The sequence below is a fragment of the Cavia porcellus genome, unplaced genomic scaffold (assembly GCF_034190915.1).
Source record: "Cavia porcellus strain 051 isolate PalLab524CR breed Dunkin Hartley unplaced genomic scaffold, mCavPor4.1 scaffold_24, whole genome shotgun sequence".
Classification (NCBI taxonomy): domain Eukaryota; kingdom Metazoa; phylum Chordata; class Mammalia; order Rodentia; family Caviidae; genus Cavia; species Cavia porcellus.
Genome location: NW_026947507.1, coordinates 48,623,261 through 48,639,900, shown reverse-complemented (window position 1 = coordinate 48,639,900; position 16,640 = coordinate 48,623,261). Strand labels below are relative to the sequence as shown.

The 16,640-nt window shown below is 38.1% G+C and overlaps 1 protein-coding gene across 3 annotated transcripts in view; it reads right to left on the bottom strand.

Annotated features, from left to right (window-relative positions):
* Positions 1-14,984, bottom strand: part of Zup1 (zinc finger containing ubiquitin peptidase 1) — a 38,452-nt gene extending 23,468 nt beyond the window's left edge. Inside the window, exons 1-7 of one of the 3 annotated variants that reach the window (XM_013143588.3) lie at positions 14,726-14,984; positions 12,570-13,118; positions 9,652-9,762; positions 6,922-7,040; positions 2,487-2,655; positions 1,152-1,340; positions 562-727 (exon numbers count right to left, since the gene is read on the bottom strand). In XM_013143588.3, the coding sequence (XP_012999042.1) occupies positions 562-727; positions 1,152-1,340; positions 2,487-2,655; positions 6,922-7,040; positions 9,652-9,762; positions 12,570-13,104 (1,289 nt within the window). In that variant the 5' untranslated portion in view covers positions 13,105-13,118; positions 14,726-14,984. The other 2 variants (XM_013143587.3, XM_063235024.1) reach the window with 2 other exon arrangements.
* Between the last annotated feature and the right edge of the window lie 1,656 nt (positions 14,985-16,640).

The window sequence follows — 16,640 nt, the reverse complement described above, 5'->3', positions numbered from 1 at the left end:
GAGTCAGGGTTTCACTACACTGTTTAGGCTGGCCTTCAAGTCACTTTGTAGCCTAGGCTGGCTTTGAACTTACAGCAATCTGCCTGCTTCAGCTTCCAGAGTGCTTGGATTACAGGTGTGTGCCACCATACCTAGTCTACTTGACAAAATTTTTTAAAAAGCTTTTCAGGAAAAGCAATAAAATCAGCAAAGAGTAATATTTATAATGTGAACTCTATTTTAGAATAGTAGAGACTGACTGAATCGTATTAGATTAAGAGTTGAGGATTGAGGGTGAGGAGGCAGAAGACAAAGAAAAGCAAAGGACAATGCCTGAAACTGATAAACCAAGAAATGGCTAAAAAGCACATCACTTAAAAAGAAAAATGACAGTTGCCTCTGAAAAATAGGACTTTAGAGAAGTGAGAGCCTAAGATAAGAAATCATTGCTGGTTTCCATCATAAGCTCTTCAGGGTTAATTACATTAATTTTTAACTATCAGTTTGATAAGCATAAAATTCAGAAAAATAAAGTCTCCCAGATATGGCAATAACATTAATTAGGGGTTTTCAGGTACATACTTGACCCTCAGGGAAGTCAGGAGGGTAAATACTTCACATGCTCCAATCCAGGTTTTTGTTCCCTGTAACCTGTTATTAAGTTGAGAGGCCCCCTGAGGATCAAAACCTTCTTTCCATGCATCTTCAATCATAGACTGAATTTTTGGAATACAAGGAACTGACATACCTAAAATTATATGAGCAAACAAATTATAGGACAGTTACTAAAATACCAAACATTCAGTAGTTATTACATACTTTAGAGGAACCTGCAAGACAGTTTTACTGCCTTCTATTATATCATTTTCTCTCACTCTACCCAGAATTCAAATTTTATAAATAAGAAATTTCTAGCCCAGGTGTGGTAATGCACACCTCCAATCCCAGCACTCAGGAGGCTGAGGCAGGATCATTGCGAGTTTGGAGCCAGCGTGGGCTCCAAAGTGAGTTTGAAGGTTTGAAGCCAGCCTGAACTCATAGTGAAATCCTGTCTCAAAAAGTCAGAGAAAAGAAAAATCTTATTAGCTATAGTACTTTTATTAGCTATTAATTATGCATGATAAATATTAATTCATCCCAAATCATATACATTATATCTGTGTTTCACATACCTTTCAAGCAATCATCATAAGCCTCATTCTGTAATAATGATGAAAGTAGCATTTGGAAATTTCTGTAACCACAACCCCAACTTTTGTCACCTAGAGAAGAATGAAAGTGATCTACCACTGCAGAAAGCCACACACGCCTCACATCTGTGGCAGTACTCTGATAGTATCTATGAAGTGCTTCAATAATTCCTGAAGAAAAACAGATTTGAAAGACAGGAAGATTTGCTATCACCATTATATAGTTGGCATACACTTTTTTATTTTTAAATTTTTAATCTGTGTACGTTTGCTACCCTTACTGATTAAACCTCTGAGGAATTAACATGTACATTACAAATCTGAATTCTAAGTGCTATTTCCCTTCCCTCCCTCCATCTCTGTATTGCCTTTCCATCTGCAAAAGATCTCCTTGTTCCTACCATCTCTCTTATACTGGGTTCTTTGTATGATTTTACCTTAGTTTTCTTATATTAGAGAACTCATACATTATTTAAGTCTATATGTCTACTTTATTGCACTTCATACTATAATCAAGATGGATCCATTTTCCTAGAAATGATTCAAGTTTATCCTTTTTTGTGAATGAATTATGTATACATGTAAAATATATACCACATTTCATTATCCATTCATCTACTGATGAACAACATGTAGGCTGCTTCCAAGATTTAGCTAGTTTAAGTTGTACTGTTACAAACATGAGAATGCACGTTATCCTGTAATATATTGTTTAATGGCCAATAAATACATGAAAAAGTGTTCATATCTCTGGGTCTTAAGAAAAATGCAAATTAGAACAATGCTGAGATTCCATCTTACTCCAGAGATAGCCATTATCAAGAAATAAAGTTGGGAAGTTTTCAGGGCTAAAGGAACCCTTTTACATTGGTGTCATACATTTCTAATGTCAACCTTGCACAAGTTCCAAAGCTAAATCCCACCAATTCTTTTTCTTTATTCTCTTATTGCTTACCTTAGCCATGCCCTTGTTTGTTACTATATCCAAGTTTTCTAAATTACCATATTATCCTTTACAGAGAATTGACATTGTTTGTATCTTCTATCTCTGTTTCTATAGCACCAAGCACCTAAAACTTCAACTGCTGAATAAATGTTTTTCTCTCTCTATTTTATTACACATACTGCTGCAGATCACTAAATCCTGAACAATTTGCTACTAATAGAGACAATAGCTCCCAATTACACATAGAATTATGTTAATCCATAGTACATAAAGCCTCTTGCAATGTATTTGATTTTAACACAAAATAAAATGAAATTATATAAACTTGGTTGTACATATATTAAAATTATGATTCCAAATTTACCACTTACCAGAAGTTTTTGTTTTTCCATCATCAATACCAACAGCTAAGGATTCCATCAGGTCAGCTTTTCTCCTGTGAAACTCAGTTGGATGCATTCTTCCTCTATTTACTTCTATTTCCATATTCCGTAGTTGCTGTTCTTTATATCCTCCAGACCCATCTAAACCATACTGTTGCTATTAAACATGAAAGCAAATGACTTACTCTTTAAGTCCCCGTAGATCAGTGATATGGAAACTTAGAACAAGTTTATTACTTAGAAAAGTTCCTGGAAACATTTTGTTTTATACACTTTCACATAGACTACATTATGCATGCACACAGATATTTTTAATAGTTTACAACGGACAGACCACACGGAGGGCTAGAGACAGCAGCACTTAGTACTCTCTCCAAGATGTACAGATACTTGGGATGGTGAGGAACAAAAACTCAAACATGGTAAGGTACTAAAAGTCTACCAGATGAATTCCAGTGTGAGGGGTATAGAGAAAGCAGGGCTATCTTTTGATCTCGGAATGGCTCACAGACAAGATTCAGGGGAATAGGTGAGAGGTCATCCTAAGGACCTACCTCATGTGGATAAGACTTACGCCTCCATGGAGAGACAGGTCCTATACCCTTGAGGGCCAGAACCTACTCCATTGAGGGCTAGGATCTAAGCCATTATGGACAGGTACGAGGGACAGGTTCTATGCCTTGAGGGACAGGACCAATGCCATTGTGGGACAGGACCTAACACATGAGAGAAGCAGCTGGACAGCTATGGTCAAACTGCTGCAACTATTGCCAGTCCTAATAGCCATACCAGGGGCCCACCTGTCTCAAATCTTCCCACAAGGACAAGAGCCACAAGTGGGCCTCCAAGGATCAGGGCATCAAGGAAGGCACAGGACAGAGAATCCCTGGAAGATGAGGACTGAGTTTTGACAGAGCCCTAGAGAGGAAGGAAGGTAGCCTAGAACCTGGGGTGGTCCAGAGGCCCTGAACTGTATCAGAGGGACCTATGGGACTGAGTTGTACCTGGCTGGGGAGGTCACTCTATCATTGCACGCCACACCCTACCCAGGCTCTGAGATTACCCACCTAGTCCTGGCAGAGAGGCTCCATTCCTTCCTGGCCAGGCCTTACACACCCTTGCACTGTGGCTAGATGGAGAGGTGGGGTCAGAGGATCACACAGCGGGCACTGAGAGTAAAGGAGCTGAACTGAACAGCTAGAGGGGTGACAGGAGGAAAGGGGCAGAGATAGCATAGGCCTCTAAAGGCTGATGGTGTCCAATCATAAAATGGCAAAACCTCACACTGGTCATAACCACAGGAGCAGCGTTGGCTGCAGAGATGACACAGGGCCCTTCCCTTCCTGGCAGGCATAGGGCAAATGACTGGGGAAAGCCTGCTCCAGCCCTGGTGGGTACATCAATCTCTCAGCTACCACCACAGAAGACTGTGGCAAAACCACCAGGGACGAGTACTGTGTTCCGCTTCTGACTGCAATGTTAACAAGACTGAGAACACAATGTGCTTTTGAGTTTTTGTATGTATGTGGTTTTTCCTTCATCTTTTAATTTTTCTCCTTTCAACTGCTATATGTATGGGATGTGTTTGTATATGTGAAATGGAGAATTAATTTGTGTGTTAGTTTAGATGGTATCATTCATGTATATGTCAGGGCTATCTTAACTAAAATATGTGTATGGTAGATTCAAACACAACTGTTCTAAGCATGTTCACTGTTTGTTCTTACAGCTTCCCCAATCTCCAATTATATTTTCTTCTCCCTTCTTTTATTCCCCATAAATAACTTCTTAAACCCCCTTGCTCCCCACCACCATTTAAGATATAAAAATAACATCACCAAATTCCTATTTCTTTTCCTACTTTCATTTGCTGTTTATCTGTTTCCTTTGTCCTTTCTGAATTTTTTTTTTCTCCTAATTCTTTCAGTCATACTCATACTCTACATCCCAGCCTACTTCTCATCAGTATTATTTCACTGGTTATTGAAAAAGAGAGGAACTTGTAAAAATAAGATTTAAATTATCTGATTGATATCTGACTGGTTCTGTAGATGCTGATGTAACTAGTTGTTGGCTCTTTGGAAAATAGTGACCAGGACTAACACTATGACACTGAGTAGACTGAATGGGTACACAAACACCAAAACACAAATCAGGTCAGGTCACATTAACTGTTATGGTTTGTGTCTGGGTGGCCCCCAAGCCCCAGGCAGTCATGAAGGCAGCTGAATCTAGCATTTGTGATTGGTTCTTTGTCTAGCGTTGGGATTGGTGATGTAAGTGCTGCACCTATCCAGGAGTGAGTAACTAGCATACCATATATGAGAGGGAAAAAGGTATGCCTTTCCCTCTTTTGCCCTTGCTATTTGCAGCCATCGTGATTGGCTGCCCCTCAGCCACATCACTCTGCCTTGGAGCCAGCTGAGTATGGACTGCAACTTCCAAAAACTGTAAGATAAATAGACCTTTCTTTGTTTAACTTAGAGTGTCAGATATTTTGGTTCAACAAGGAGAGAAAAATAACAAAGACAGTAACTAAAGAGCTCTGCATAGCAATGGCAGAGTTTTCCCTCCTTAACTGATCTTTAAACACCAAAACAAGAGAAACACAAGAAAACAAGGCAGCAAAATACCTTCAAAAGTTCAGTTCCTTAACCACAGCTCTCACAGGCACTAAAGGGTTGGAAGTTTCACTCAAAAGCAAAGAACTCAAAAACTAAAAGCTTTAAACGTTTGAAGAGAACTTAGAAGAAACAAATTGAGTGATAATTAGCACTATACATGTCAAGCCTTCCAAGTATACAAACAACCTCTCAACAGGTGAGACTGTGTGGCCTTGACCTCACGAGACTAACATTGTTTTCTTAGAGCTGAACACAGCAAAAAGAAAGCCATGATGCAGGCAGCTGGATTTGTATCCTGCATGCAATCATGGAAAAGCAGCATTTGGTATCATTGTTCACTGCCCTGAAATGAAGTCTTGGGTCATTCTTTAGGAAACTCACTAGTTATACATTTGGGCACAGAATTCAGTCTATATTTTTAGCTCTGCAGAGTCTTTAAATGCCTATGTATGGAGTGGGGTATATGGGGTATCTCTGTAACTTATTTTCAGTTTTGCTATGAATCTAAGAATACTTTTAAAAGTGAAATCTTTAATGATGGTTTTTAAAAACTAATGAAAAAGTAAATACAAAACAAAGCAAAAACTAGCATGGTACAGGCACAAAACAGACACAGTGCAAAACTTCATGTACCTTTAACCATCTACATTTGGGAAAATGAGCCAAAAACACGTGATTGAAAATAGCCTCTTTAACAATGGTGCTGGGAAAAATAGTTATCCAAATGTAGAAAAATGAATCTAGATCTTTATTTCTAAACCTGTAATAAAATCAAATGAAAAACAGATCAAAGACCTAGATATAGTCTAGATATAGAAAACTAGATATAGTCTAGAACTTAGAAACATTTGAGTTGTGAACACTCAGAGATGTACTATATAAGGTTCACTTTGTCAGATTATGAATGAAACTGACTTAAGAACATTCTCCCAGAATGGAATCTGTCCATAAATTGTGGACCTATAGTATACATGGAGAAAACCAGATCTGCTCGAAGATAAAATAGGTAAAACTCTTAAAGACATAGACATAGGTAAGGACTTTCCAAGCAAAACACCAATTACACAAGAAATGATACCCAAAATCTACAAATACTGTATTAACCTAGAAAGATTTTTCTATACAGCAAAGGAAATAACCAACAGCACAAAAAAATTACCTGCAGAATTTAAAACTCAGGAAACATCAATCCAAGTATAAATTTCACTTCTAAGTATCTGAACGAACTGGGGCTTAGTTTTTTTATTTGTCCTATCAACTTATATAGGTTTTAATCTAAGTTTCAGCACCTAGTAACTGTCTAACCGGCCAAATTACTTAACTATTCTGTTTCTATTTCTTCATCTACAGAGAAGGAGAGGGCCAGGGATATAGCTCAGTGACACAGGCCTGCCTGGCAAGTGAAAGGTCTTAAGTTTGATCCCCAGTACCAATAAATACATTAATAAATAAATGGGAAGGGAGTATTCTTCATGGATTTATTGTGAAGATTTTGAGATACTATACTATATTCTAGTATCTCACCACAATGAGTACTTATAAATTATGGCCATGAACTGTTAGACACGCACGCATACACAAATACTTTAGAACAAAATAATACAGTTAATAATACAGTCTTAAAAGCACATTTGAGGGACTGGGGATTTAGCTCAGCGGCACAAGCGCCTGCCTTGCAAGCAGGCAGTCGTGAGTTTGATCCCTGGTACCAATAAAAAGGAAAAAGACAAAAAAAAAAAGCACATTTGAGAAATAAAAACTCTAATTCAAAATGTTATAACTGTAACTAATCTCATTACCTGCAGCTGCTTGAATTCCTCCATTTCTTGTCTAGATTCTTCAGATTGCTTTCGGTCTTCTTCCTGTTGAAGCTGGTGAGCCAATTCTAGATCAGCAGAACACTGAATTCTATCCATGCCTATTAAACATTTTTAATGTTCAGAATAAAATAACTGCTATTGTCAAAGCCTATCAGTCAATAAATATCTTAAAATAAGGTCTAATATTTGTTACTTATTTATGTTTGTGATGTCACAGAACCATACGGTATCAATGTGGCAAAGATCAGAACTGTTTCTCCGTTTAACCGCCATTCAAACAACAAATACAAACACTCCTCATTTAACAAACAAGTTCCGGTCCTGTGACTAGGCCATTAATTGAGCTGGTCACTAAATGAGGAACCGTATACAGTTTGTATGTTATAATATTCAGAACAAAGAAATGGTCAAAGGAAACTTCAACTTGATAACTTTGCTTTTACTTATATAACTCTTACATGCAGTACTGATTTGCAATAGATCATATAACTACAGTACTGTACTGTTTAATACAATTAGCAGAAAGTACCAAAGCAGGCATAACATAAAAATATACATTTGCAAAGTATGGGTATTAATAACTTCATTACAATTTAGTCTGAAACTGTATAATGTTGCAGTATCTTAGTCTGCATTCTTTCTCTGTCTCCGTTACCTTCTGTTTAGTTACTTATCTCTTGACCTCTGTGTTAGGATTCAGCAAAAAAAGTAGAACCAATAGAGAAAGACAGGGTCGGGGATTTACCTCAGTGGCTTAAGTGCCTGCCTGACAAGTGCGAGGTCCTGAGTTCAATCCCCACTACCAAAAAAAAAAAAAAAACCAAACAAACAAACAAAAAAAAAAAAAACAAAGAGAAAGACACAAAAATGTATGTGCATATGATGATATTAATTAGGGGACTAGCTCACACAATCATGACAGTCTACCTTCAGCCAGAGAGGACAAGAAATTAGTACCACGGCCAAGTTCAAAAAGCCAATAACAAGAGAGGGCAAGGATGTACACCTCAGTGCAAGAACCCTAAAAGAGCCAATGGTACAAACTCCAGAGTCCAAAGGCCAAAGAAGCTGGAGTTTGATATCCAAAGTCATCATAAAAAGGCCCCTTAGTGCAGAATCACCAGCTAGAGTGAGCCCCTTGCTTAGCTTTCCTGGTCCATCCAGCCTTAGTTGGACAATGACTATGCACACCACAGCCAGATTATTCCCACTCAGTTTGCTGTCATATAAGTCAATGTCCTAGGGAATCAACCTCACAGACATACCTGAAAATAATGCTTCACTAATTCTGAGGCATTGCTTAATCCAGGTGAGTGACAATCCCCCAAACAGATGGTTTAATGGCTTAAGAGAATATTCTTTTTTCTTTTAAACCTTTCAGCTGCTGCTACATTTTCCTATTCAGTGACCCCTTCTATTCTTCAGATATGCAATTTATAACCAATTTTTAGTATATACTGAGTCTATCTGTAGTGATCTGATCAGACCATATCCTTTTCTCATTACTGATTACAGGCTTATGTAAGAACATATGTACCCATACAGAGCTCATCATAAGCAGAGTAGGAATTACCAGATGTTTCGCCTCAACAGGGCTATCCTTCCATAATACCTCTTATGGTCATGTCTAAAGGAGAAAAGCATACCAACTGGAATGGGCAGTAGGAAAGTACCAAGAAGAGGACTATTCCATCTCCGCTCCAATAATTCTATTTTGGGATTATGCTGAGTGAGCAGGTAATATTGTGCAAGGAAGATCACTGATAGTTACACTAGGATCACTGGTACTGAACACTAACCCTGAGTTTAAAAAAAAAAACCCTGAAATACAGTAGAATAAATTTGTTTCTTTTTAAGATCTACTTTATATTCTTTTTCAGTAGATTTGTGAAACTCACATAGGATTCTTCCACTTTTAAAGTAACATGATTAATTAATTCCAATATTAGGAAAAACAGAGAACTAGTAGTTTTAGAAGTTGGGGCAAACAGCTAGAAATGCATTGAGACTGTTAGGCTATACAGTTCACATACATCTTTAAAATTACATTGTCAGTTGGGTGTAGTGGTATGCTCCTTATAATTCCAGCACTCAAGAAACTGAGGCAGAAGGATCATTACAAGTCCGAAACCAGCATGGGCTACAAAGTGAGCCCATGGACACCCTGAACCACATAGCAAGACCCTGTCTCAAAAAGACAAAAATAAATTATGTTGTCTATGTGGCAGCTTCCTAGTATAATAGTTTTTGCTAGTCAAATACTAACTGCAGTCATTTCTAGCAGATGGCACTGATTTGTAAATCAAATCTGCTCAAGGGCCAAGGATATAGCTCAGCAGCACAGCGCCTGCCTGGCAAATGCAAAGTCCTGAGTTCAACTCCTGGTACCACCCCCCGCCAAAAAAAAGTTTTTAAAATTGCACAAAATGCTAATATCATTATCTTAAGTGTTAGTATGTTCCAAATGTTGTTGCTTTAGAGCAAAATCCAGAACCATATATTCTTTACTTGGAAATTTAACTCCACATTTATCCAATCTTTTTGTGAAATAACTTCTAAGAAAAAGCTATACCTACAAAATAATTACTTGAAGAACAGGTTATTTTAAATTTTCTTTTTGATCTCTACATAACCTAAAAATAAAGTATGTAAGATATATAAAGGGTAAAAATTAAATCAAGACTTTTTTATTTAGAACTGTAACCTTACCTTGTTGAAAATGCCTTTCTTCTAAATGCAAGTCAACATGTTCCTGGAGAATATGATAATTTGTACAGATGAGCCCACACATAGGACAGTCATACAATGGTTGACTGCAGTCTACATCAGAGACAGAAGTAATGGTAAGTTGATTATTTTAACTTTTAGATTTTTACCATATGCTAAACGCTATATACCAACTACTAATTTTACTATACAGGTAAAAGGTCTGTGTAGGTAGATTTAAACAAGTCTTTAGACTACTACCTACTAACCTTATACAAATAAAAGCTCTTGGTAGTTGAATTTAAAAGCTATTTTTCTACTTGTAGTATCAAATAGAAGACTAAGCACAGTCACAAACCTCTTAGCATTCCAAAAACAAAGTAATAATAAAACATTGAGATCTGTAGTCAATATTTTAAAAGATGAAAAAGAAAACCAACATGAAGAGTAGGAATGCACATGGATATTGATTTGGGGCAAATTCTCGGTACCCACTAAACAAACTGGAGAGATGCTAAACTTAAGTACTCAGCATGTAGCTGGGAATAGGGCTCACTTCTCCCACTTGGAGCTGATCAGAGATGGCGTCATAAGATAGCACTGTAGGAAGATGGGGCCAGTTTATCCTCAACATGAGTGGAGCCTCTGGAATACTAGAAGACTCTGACATAGATATAGGGCCCAGAGCTGCTACAAAACGGTAAAAGCACCAAGCAACCCACGGATGGAGGCCTGGTTTGGAAGTAGAGATGTGAAATGCTACAGTGAAGGAACCACCAAGCTGGGCACCACAAGATAAGCCTGCAATCCCAGTAACTCAGAAGGCTGAGACAGAAGGATCACAAATTCAAGCTCACCTGAAAAACTTAGTAAGATCTTGTCTCAGACAGATGGATACACAGATAGACAGAAAGAAAGAAAACAAAGAAACAAAGAAATAAGAGTTGAAGATGCAACTCAGGAGTACCTCTGGGTTCAATTTCCATTACAGGGGGAAAAAAAGTACTGCATCACTAAAATAAAAAGGGAAGTGAGTCAAAATATTCCCAAAGGGGGCAGGGATAATATTCTCAAAAGCATCCACAAGACATAAAGGCCTGTGGCTTTCATATATAATGCTATAGGATGGGAGAGAAATTCTCTACTATAAAATGCCTCAGAGCCTTTGGTGATCAAGAAGCGAATTCTTCTCTTGCTACTTTGAACCACTGTATTTCATAGCACCTTGAAGCAATATACACTTTCTAACCCATCAAAAATCTAAGCCTCACAGGTCAACTGCCATCATCCAAGGCAGCCACCCAGGGTTACACAGGTTCCAACACTGTTCTAACAATGAAGACGTTCTAACTGGCTAGCAACTGTCCTAACAGTCTTCAGTTACCTGTATGTATATCCACTAATTTGACGCAAGCTTCATCGCTTACTTCCTGAAGAACTCTGAAAACAGCCTCCCCATCAGTCTATAATAAGTCACCTTCTCTATAATCTCTAATTTTCTCAAAATATTCACTTTGCCTTGTTGCATTTACTAAAATTTAGTCAGCCTACTTCCTTAACACAGAAGAAATTTTTCTTTTATAATTTAGTGCTCCAGAATAGAAACCATATCTCTTTTGCTTTTCATCATTTCAAATCACAATCCTTCAAAAGCTCTTTTTACTAATTCATATTACTAAAATACAGCATTTCATATCCCTTCTTTGTGGCTAATATTTTCTGAAATCCTTCATACTTCCTTTCATTTACTGAAGATTTCAGTGGCTGCATCAAAATCTTTTCCTAAATCTTACACTGTGATCATTTTTTGTCTGGTTTGTATTTTTTTTTTTTTTTTGAATTGTTTTTTGTCTTCAAGACAGGGTCTTATGTTTGGCTTGCCTTGGTATAGGCTAGCTCTGCATTTGCAGCAATCCTCCTGCCTTGGCCTCCTAAATGTTGGGATTACACACAGGTACCACCAAACCCAGCTACATTGTGATCATTCTAAGCAACTTCAGTATCCACAGAGGTAACTCCTTCACTTCACTTCCAACAATCTTTACCTTCATCCTAATTTATTCACAGAATAACAAAATTACACCTTGAGTCTGTCATCAAACATCCCTCCTTTAAATTACTTGACCCTCTACCTCACATCTTTACTCTACCACTCTCAAGTCTTTGGGCTAATTAAAACCTGTAATGTATAATACATGTAGGTCTTAAAGAGTTTATTACCACAAAACCAATAGAAATTATATACTACAAGGAAATAAAGTTCATATACAAATGCAATGAAAAGATTATGAAGACAAAATAAACTGAGATAGTGTGGAGATATTCTAATTTCAACTAACTTCAACAGAATTTTATGGAACTTGACAAATGGCTGAAATGACGTGCCTGAAGTGAGGGGCAATAGTTTTAGGATTAATGGCAACATACCATTCACTGTATAGCTTTTTTTAAAGTTTAAGTTCACCACAATTTATGGTCATGTGTCATATGTAGAACACTTTATCTATCAAAGCAGAATACTCTGTTTTTTAGTTCTTGGGAACTATGCACCAAGACTGACCCACATCTTGAGCCATAAAACAAGCCTCAATAAGTTCAAAGAACTGGTCATCAAAGTGTAGTCTGATTATAATGGGTCAAACTAGAGCTCACTAATACAAAGGTAAAAGTCCAGGATAGTGCACTGGGCTGGTGGAAGCAAAAGAATATCCTCTTGAAATTGGGCAGAAAATATTCAACCTACCTAAAAATTCAAATCTGCATTGTAATTATGTCATGTTTATTTTTATATTACAATTACGGCAAATGACCAATATAGACATAAACTGGATTTAAAAATACTCTGATTTACAAACCAACTTTTAAAAAACACTTCATGTTAAACTGAAACTGTTTTTAATAGTTTATAATGAACACCTTACCTTCTAATGGTGGGTCTAAAAGACTGACATGCTTTGTTTTCACATGATTTTCCATATCTTGACTACATTCTTCTATTTTTCCACAGAATGGACATTCAGGAGGACCATACATTGCTTCATAAGTTGACTTTTTTGTTTCAGATAAATCAGACTGGTTTTCCCTACTTTTCAGGAATTTTCTAGATCCAGTGAAGGTCTCTGAATAAAAAACTTCATGTTTTAAAGTACCATCCTCAGGGATTTGAGCTGGACATTTTTGACGACTAGATGCACAAGCTTCCATTGTACTCTGCAGAGTACTGTCCTTGTTATCTGAAGTTCCATACTGTATTGTGTTTACTCTCTCAAAATTACTTTCTAGAGCATTCTGCTCAAAATGTGCAGTTTCAATATGAAAGCACATTTCATCATAATTTACACCTGACAACTTGCAAAATGGACATATAACTTCATTTTCCATGTGAACAATTAGGAGGTGAGTCTTCATATCTGATTCTGAGGTTACCATTTCACCACAAATATCACAGGGAAGCATATTAAGGATGGTAGCTAAAAAAGAACACAAATTTTTAAAGGTTCAAAATGAGAATTAAAGTAAAACATATTTCAGATTTAGGAGAATGTTTTGGTATTGAGGGCTGTAGTAATTTTTTAAGGTTATATTATTTTGATGAGGAAACTTTTAATGTACTTAGTGTTCCACAATATAAAAAATACTTATAAATCTAGGTTTATTGGTTTAGATATACATATTGATCATATTCATTATAGTAAATGCATACCTGCACATATAACTTGATTCATCTTTTTTCCCCATTCCTTTCCCCTTCCTTTTAATCCCCTTTCCTCTTCATATTTACAATGCTTTTTTTCCATTTTATCCTTCTTTTCAGTTTTTTCTTTTCTCTTTCTTTTCCTTTTCCCTACAGGCTGAGAGCCCCCAACCTGCAAATCCAAAATCCAAAGTGCTGAAATTTTATGAGTGTTGTTTATGAGTGTTGACTCAATGCCACAAATGTAGATTCCAACTTACCCTCATTTACCTTCAGGCTATGTGTATCAAATGTATATGAAACAAATGTATTTCATATTTATACTTGGGTTTAACCTTCATGGTATACTACTAGTAATAAAAGCAAGTCATTTTAAAAATAAAATACTTCAAAAAGTGCATCTGGTCTGAGGTATAGCAAACAATTATGTTTAGAAAACTGTCCAGGTAAAAAAAAGTCCAATAAAAGAAAAACAAAAGAAACCTATCTATAGACTGATTTATTAAAATACATAACTTTAAAGTTGACTATAATGGAAACTAAGTAAATACATCTTAAAACATTTAAATAGCTTGACACGTATCAAAATCACTTAGGTAGTATTATTTTATACATAAGGAAACTGTAGCTGTAATACATTACTATAGGCAGAAAACAATGGAAGACAAAAGGCTGACCCAGTCATGGGTCACAACCAGTTTCTTAACCCAAAGGATAAAAGGAGAGAGGTAAAACTCAAGTCTTTTCTCCTACAGGACTGATTTATACACACTCGCAGGTTTAATGTTAGGTAAGACATGTCCTCTCTCTGACTTCCGGTCTATGAAATGAGTTGTACTACACCATTCACTTTGACTACTTATTTAAAGGTGTAACTAAGAATTTTAAAACAATCTGGCGACCTCTTTCCTACTAGATCACAGTTCAGCTTAGTACTCTACTTAAAAACAAGCAGGAAAAAAAAGACACTAAGGGCTTCATAAAATTTAACTTTACAACACCGTCCCTATGTTATCATCTTCCTTTTTTCTCTCCACACAATTGAAAACAGTCTCTGCTTTTAGAAAGATGCTGTCTACCGCAATGTAAAAGAAGGAAAAGAGCCCGTTTCATCTTCAGTAGCCAGGACGCAAACACAAGGTGCTCATGGGGACAGATGAGCAAGAAGTCCGTGGACGAGGGCTGGAGGCGAGGGGACGAAGGCGGCCGCCGACCCGAGAGGGGTGAACGGTGCCGGAGGCGCCCGCCTGGCTGGGAACGTGGTGGGCGAAGGCGGTCAGGGCCTGAATGCCGCGAAGTTCTGAGCCCACGTTCTGAGCTGCGATAAAACCAGCCTAGACGTTAAGTCAAAGCTGAGGACCGGCATCGTCAGTCCTTACCGACCGAGAGAGCCCGCGGCCGCCACACTGGCGTCCTCCGTTCCTCTTCCGGTTCTCCGCTGCAGATCCGCGTCTCCCTCACAGGGAGCGGAGCACGTGCGTGATGTACAATCTCCCTCCCAGCCTAGAGAACTACAGCCAAGCCCGCCACATACCACGGACTCACAATTAACTCAGAAAAGCACTAGAGACTAAGAAACCTCAGTCCCCGGCAACAGATTCAAGAAAACACGCCTTCCTTCCCCGGAAGAGGAGAGATCCCAGCATGCCTTGCTCACCCACCGTCCGTTTGGGTGCATTCTGGGAATCGCAGTCTCGGTTGTGGTGCTTTCTGAAAGTGGCAGGCTTGGCTGTGTCACGTCTCGGGAGTCTCAGTTCCATCTGTAGAGCTTTCTGGGAGTTGCAGTCCTGGGAACTGAGTCCTAGTTATATGCTTCCTAGAAGTCTTGGCCCAGTTGTCCCTCCCGCGAGTCGCAGTCCTGATTGTCGTGCATTCTGGGAGTCACTGGTTGTACACCGTCCTAGGAATCACAGCCCCAGCAACAATGCCTTCTGGGATTCACAGACCCACTTCTAGTTCCTTGTTGGAGTTTTAGTTTCAGTTGGTGTGTATTCTAGGGGTTCTAGTGACGCCCCCCCCCCCCATATGCCACCTGTTTGCATTTTTCCATTCTTCCATTCGAGTTTTGACTCAGAATTTGCTAACAAAAAAACTAGGTCTAAGATTTCAAGACTCGAGCTGAGCAAATTTTATCGATCCTGGTGATATAGAAGATAGTATAATTTCCAGTCTTCCAGATGTCAGATACATCGAGTTCATATCCTGCAAACTGAAGTCTTGATTCTAAGGAACAATGGTGATTAGTATAGGAAAGATTCTTTGAGAGAACTTCTGAGAGACAGGAAGGAACCTGAAAGTGGGCTGCCCTGAAGATGACTTCTCTAAAAATATTTTATAGAGCAAAATCATAAGGTGCATACAAAATCAAGAGGTAGGTGCAATGTGACTCAAACTGTAATCAAACAATTAGATTACAAATTTAGCCACTTAGCTAATACAGATACAATAGAGAAGCAAGTCATGTAGCAGAGTCCATGGAAAGAATAAAGGCATTTTGGAGAAGGGATGAGTTCGGAGGTTCTGGTCATCCACTTGGGTGATGTCTGTCTGGATTTTTATTGGGCCAGGTGATCCCAATTACAGTATAATTCCTAGTTACCGCTTGCACGTGTAAGCTAGGTTGTTGCATGTTTATTCTGAGGCTTTGGCTTCCTCAGATGCACCTATATTGACAATTCTGGTGTCTTTATTTTTCTTCTGACTTCTTTGATAGCCCAGACCCTCCCTGACTGTATATTAATTTCTATCTAATTTAGATGCCTGTAAACTATGGCAAAGTCGTATTTACATTACTAATTCTGTAGGAATGGTTGAGTAACACCTATTCTAGTATCAATACAGTTTATAATGCTATAAAGTGTCAAGTTCCAACCTACATTCTACAAAAGCTTTAGGGTTATGATACCCTGTATCTGCCACTAAGTCTGATATTTTAGTTGTTGTTCTGTTTTTCACTCAGTCTGTTGTAGTCATGGTTTACCAGGCAAAAGATTTAATACAGGACACATAGTTTATAGGATTATTTTACAACATTTACTCAGAGAGTAAAATGTGCATGGAGAGACTCAACGAATACAGCTGAGGGCCTTGGTCTAATGGCGATTTCTGCACGAGTCTAGCTGAAGTCGTAGAGTCCATACCAATGTCCTTAACAAGTCCAACTGGAGGTCTAGAGCCCTCGTGATTCACGCAAGTCTGTATCAAGAATCTGCTCTGGGAAGGCCCAAAGGTCTATAGTGGAAGCTAGAAAGACTGTACCAGTGGGATGAAGGATCTGTGCCAGCAGGCTCAGGGATTT